The 6000-nt window shown below is 46.8% G+C and overlaps 1 protein-coding gene across 1 annotated transcript in view; it reads right to left on the reverse strand.

Moving 5' to 3' along the window:
• Positions 1-5780, reverse strand: part of si:ch211-214e3.5 (zinc finger protein 518A) — a 53342-nt gene extending 47562 nt beyond the window's left edge. The window contains exon 1 of the mRNA XM_056296805.1: positions 5205-5780. Within this exon, the coding sequence (XP_056152780.1) occupies positions 5205-5258 (54 nt within the window). The 5' untranslated portion in view covers positions 5259-5780. The remainder of the gene's footprint in view (positions 1-5204) is intronic.
• Between the last annotated feature and the right edge of the window lie 220 nt (positions 5781-6000).

Below are 6000 nucleotides of genomic sequence, written 5' to 3' on the forward strand. Positions count from 1 at the left end.
TGACCCGATACACTGATCACCACCACAAAACTATAAAGCTAAATTAACAACACTGCAGAAAATAATCTTTAAAAAGTACCTTTATATATTTGTCCAAAACAGCCCACAAAACATCAATAGAGCCTTCAGCCTCCTTCAGCCTCCTTCTCCCTGCTTCTTACTTTACTGCTAGTGTCCTGTGCAGTTCTATGTCCTTTAGTAATCCGTGACCTGGAATGGGGTTGAACAGGGTGAGCGGTGGTCCAACAAGGCAAAGGAAGAGTAGCGTGGAGATGGTGGATGTGTGAAGAGATGACCTGTTGGCGGTGCAGAGTAGGTTCATCTGGGAAAAGCCCCTCTCACACTCGGCACTTGAGATGGGGACAGTGTTGATTGCTGCCAAGAGGTCTTTCAGTACATCTGGGACAATTTCCCACTGTTGTCCCCATATTCTCTATATGCCCAAATGACATTCCGCACGCCATCCATTCTAAACTGCTGGCAGCGTCTTTCGACTTCATCTTCCCCAAACAGTGCCCCAGGGTCATCTGACCAATATTGTGGGAAGAGTACTTTTAAATAATCAATTAACTCGTTGTATCCTGTTTGGTATTTCCCTTGTGTTAGCATACGTTTCTCCAGATTCCTTGCCAGGCTTCCGAAAAATGCCCTCTGGTCCAAGGTTCTATCACTCGTTAGTCCTGTATGTAGGGGTACATCTTGAAAAAAGTTCTCTTCGATTGCCCTCTGGCTCGTTCTCCTCCTCTTTTCCCTCCTGCTCCTCATGTTTGCTAGTAGCACATGCTGCCTCGCTTGTGCTAGCTGCTGCTGCTGTGCTGCGCCCTTCCCTGTTGGTCTTCCGAAATGACCATGGCTTTCTTAGGGTTCGGCTGACCTGCTGGTCTGAACAAACTAAACACATCTGACTGTCTTTTTGACATTTTTTAATCAATGGCTTTTGATAGAGCAGGCGGCTTGTTGTTGTGAGTCTAATATGGCAGTAATGTTAGCTCCTGTGACGCGACGTGCACTGCGTGACTTGAGCGATTGATGTCTCTCTCTCTCTCTCTTTAAAAAAATAGCCGATTTAAAATGCATCAAACGTAGGCAAACAAGCGATTTATGAAAAACGTCAATGGGAAATAATAGTGACAGAACAGATAACACTGAATATTAGAGAAATTGTTTTTACAGATTTTTATAGTGACGAAAGAGGTGGCGGAGCCAATCATATAGGTGCCGGTCCAAATCTGGGAGGTCCCGGAGCGTGCTCCAGCTTGCTCCGGCACAAATTAAGTCCTGTCCAATCACAACCAACTGCACTCCATGCCAGCCACTCTCCCCTCCCCACCGAACCCCCACCCGCACTCAGGAACTGTGTTGAAGATGTGCGCCAGCTCTTCCAGAGACAGAGGACCAGGAAGACACAAGGCCTGGATAGCACCCTCCTGTCTTTAAGTCTGTGCTGACCAGCTGGCCCCAATTTTCACACTGCTCTTCAACAAGTCAGTGGAGCTGTGTAAAGTCCCCTCCTGCTTCAAGAACCCCACTATCATCCCGGTCCCCAAGAAATCCCATATCAATGGATTAAATGACAGGCTCATCGCCCTAGCGTCTGTGGTCATGAAGTCTTTCGAGAGACTGGTGTTAGCCCACCTGAAGGGAATCACAGGCCTCCTGCTCAGCCCCCTGCAGTTTGCCTACCAAGCAAACAGGTCAGTGGATGATGCAGTGGACGATGCAACATGGGATTGCACTACATCTTCCAACACCTCGACTGCCCAGGGACATATGCAAGGTCCTGTTTTTGGACAGTATTCAACACCATCACCCCAAATATCCTCCACTCTAGACTCACCTAGCTCACTTTACCAGCCCCCATCTGCCAGTGGAATAAAAACTTCCTGACAGACGGCAGGCAGCTGGTGAGGGTGGGGAAAAACACATTCAGCACCCAGACAATCAGCACTGGTGCCCCCCAGGGATGTGTGCTCTCCCCTCTACTCTTCTCTCTCTACACAAATGACTGTACCTCAGGTGACCTATCTGTTAAACTCCTGAAATTTGCAGACAACACAACCATCATTGGCCCTATCCAGGATGGTGACAAGTCTGCATATAGAAGAAGATTGATCAACTGGCCCTCAACTGGTCCTCTGGTGCGGCCATAACAACCTGGAGCTGAACAAGCCCAAAACAGTGGCTATGACAGTGGACTTCAGGGGGAGTCCCAACACTGCCCCCCCCCCACCATACTCAACAACACGATGTCTACGGTGAAAATCTACAGATTTCTGTGTTCCACAATCTCCCAGACCTAAGGTGGGCATCCAACATAGACACAACACAATCATCAAAAAGGCCCAGCAGAAGATGTACTTTCTCCACCAGCTCAAAAAGCCCGACCTGCCTCAGGAACTGCTGATTCAGTTCTACACTTGAATAATCCAGTCTGTCCTCTGCACATCCATCACTTTCTGGTTTGGTTCAGCCACCAAACAGGGCAGGGACAGACCACAGCAGACAGTTAAGTTGGCAGAGAAAATCATTGGTGCCAACCTGCCCTCCATTCAGGACTTATACACCTCCAGACTCAGGAAACGAGCATTCAATATCACTGCAGACCCTGGTCACCTAGGTTACAACCTGTTCCAACTTCTCCCCTCTGGCAGGTGCTACAGAGCACTGTACCCCAAAACAACCAGATATAAAAACAGTTTCTCTCCATTGGCTGTCATTCAAATGAACTCTTAACACTGTCAATAAATCCAACCATGTTGTATATACTGTACTGTACATTGTACGTATACTGGTACGCTCTGTCATGTACATCTACCTTAGGCATGTATGTAAGTAACCTGCTAACATCCATTTCAGCATCTCTGATATATTATCTGCACCATTGCACTTTATCACCTCTTATTTCTCCTGTATAATTCAATCTTTGTGTATATATGTGAAGATTGTTGTGTTGTAGTGTTGTGCTTCTATGTTAAGTACACTGAGAGAGCCATGAAACCAGTCACGGGCCATGTAGTGCAAACCCCATGGCCAATAAACATGATTCTGATTCTGACTGATCACCTTTGCATGTTATGTTTTCTAACAGTGTTTTCACCTGGTATGTTCAGGGTCCTCTGTTTCAACAGACACACTTTCAGTCACCAATCCTAGTCAGCATGCTCTCTCTGTTACCCGCTTCCCAAACCGAGTTATTCACACACACACACACACACACACACACACACACACACACACACACACACACACACACACACACACACACACACACACACACACACACACACACACACACACACACAGCCTTGAGCTAGCCTATGTGACATCATCTCCTAGCCTCTTGTACACAGGTGTGAACAAAAGAGGAAGTAGTAGGTGGATAGGTAACAGTTTTTGCTATATTTGGTAATGTAGCATTGCCATCACTTATTTACAGGCCCAGGACACATGCTGAGGTGTTTTTGGTTACCTCAGCTGACTGCACCTCTTCTGAAGTTGAGATTGGATAGGATAAGCTGTCCCTCCTAGCGTGCAACAAAACTAATGTAATAGAGTCAGGTAGAAGTCAATGTGCACACCGAAACAGACCGGAGAAGGGGTCTCATCAGCCAACTCAACCAAAAACACCTGTGCTTGTGTCCTTTATCATGACACACAAGACGCAAAGTGTTGCCTTGGCTCGGGGAGGGGGGGGGGGTTTGACCTCAAACCACCGTGATCACAATAAATTCTGTCTTGTAGCCACAGCTAAATCTAGACACAACTTGACTGTTTGCAGAAAAAAAGGGCATTTTCTAAACCAATACTGGGAGTATTTGGATCTTTTTCTTTGTTTCTCTCAATTCAGCTAACATTCAAGACTGACAACGTCCACGGTAATGATTGTGGAATTTCCCTTCAAATCCAGCACACTCAGGTTGTCACCACCATTATTCTCTTTAGCATCATTCTCCGCAAAGTTCTGGACTGCCTCTTCACATGGAAATATACTTCATAGCTTTGCATTACTGTCTCTGTCTTGTGAGGTTAATTGTAAAATACAGAACACCGAGCTATAAAAAAGATATAGCAGCAAGTGTACTGACACAGTACTGTAGGATGCTCAATTTCATGTTATGACAATAATGTAATACTCCTATAGTAAGTCAGTCAGTTATAAACTGTTGTTGTGAGTGTAGCTGTGCATCATCTCTTCAGCAGATGATGCACAGCTACATGCACACACTACAATCACACACTACATTCATTATATTCACTTAATCTACATGGAGCAAGAGGTTGTCTTGCTCCATGTAGATTACTGAGCTGTCGACCTTATGGGTCTGAGGTAGCCATGTTGGAAAAAATGGCTGCCAGGTTTTTATGACTAATCTGCACCAGCTAGTAGAATTAATGAAATCTAAGACATTCCCCTTATATGTCTTATATGTCTTATATGTCTTGTATGTCTTGTATGTCTTATATGTCTGGGGGGGCTTCTCAAAATACATATGTAGCAAAACGGACATGTCTAGTGTTCTGTGAAGAAGGTATAACTACTATCCTCCCATCAAATTACCTTTTTCAGAACTAGGCTCGCATATCGTGCTGTAATACAAAGGAAAGTGATACCAGTTGAAGTGTGCTATAAGTGAAAGACATTGGACTGAAGTGGACCTGGAGCAGATGGTAGGGAGGCTCACACACACAAATAAAAGTTGCAGGCTCCGGAAGCTGGAACAGGCTGGAACGTGGTGGTTTCGGGGGGGGGACCAGGGGTCATGATAAGTATGGCAGAAGTAAGCGTGGTTTCATTTATGACCTGGCTGTAGGACGTGTATTAGCTAGTAGTTTAGCGGGTACCTGGCTTCACTTTGTCTGTCTGGCAAGTTTCATTAGCGGGAAGAAGTCCCATTTCCAGAAGAATTCAAGCTCCGACAAGACGACGGCAGTCAACTTGTGGGTCCCGTCAAGAGGGGGTTTGCCGAGCCCCGGCGTTTGTAACCTCGGCACTGCCATACCAGCTACTTTGCGAGAATTTGAGTGAGTGTGGAGTTTAAGAAGCATTTATCTGAAACCAAAATAAAGCCCTCCACCCACGCGAGGCACGTCTCCTCGGCCGCCCCGTCTGCACGCGTGCTCGCTTACACTTCCTGCTAGCTTGTGTTCAGGTGTGGTGGGGAGTGCGGGACGCCTTAAAACACAGGCAATATCGCAAATCTTACCTTTCTTTTCTCTTGTCTTTCGCAGCTCGGCGACGGCGGCCATGACAGTCCCATCCGGGTCCTGCTGCGCTCTGCTGCTGGAGGCAGGGCTCAGCTGTTCAGCCGGCGGAACACGCTGCCTCTGTAAGACCACACCGTTGTAGCGCCTACATTATCGTCGGCGACTCTTCAGCCGAGCGCCGGTGGGTTTTACTAATGCGAGTGGGGAGGTGAGGAAGAAGAGTCAGCCCTTCATCACCGTCAAGTCAACATGCAAGTTGCAACAAGCCATTGGCTGAGCCATGGCGTGGAACGCCATTTTCTGCACGGAGTGCGTTGCATGTACACGTCTGTGCATATCAGAGGGGCGGTTATATGCCTTGAAAACAGTACAGTCTCAACATCTATCCCTGCCTCGTCCCCTCACTCACTACGCCTGTCTCCTGTACTGTTCCGCTAATGAAGGAATCCAGTGCAAACTAAGCCCATTAAATGTTGATCATTTCCATTTGTCTCATGATGTCAGCAGCCTCTTTAATAGCGCTGCCCGAGTAAGCTCATTAGTGCCCCGCACTGAGTCACTGTCGTGCAGTCCCCCTCCCCGTGTCTGCTCGACGATGTACACGTCTTTCCCTCGGCCCTTCTGACCATGTCACCCTGGATGAGATGGGTCTTGACTCATTTAACATTAATAATCATTTAATTTGACTAATTTATCACACTTCTCTTCCCTCGCTTAAGTTTTCATTGAGTCTTCACACAGATACAAACACAACAGCAAACCATCTTAAACACGCAAAAGAACACAGAAGACACA

This window comes from Lampris incognitus, chromosome 17, assembly GCF_029633865.1.
Source record: "Lampris incognitus isolate fLamInc1 chromosome 17, fLamInc1.hap2, whole genome shotgun sequence".
Classification (NCBI taxonomy): Eukaryota; Metazoa; Chordata; class Actinopteri; order Lampriformes; family Lampridae; genus Lampris; species Lampris incognitus.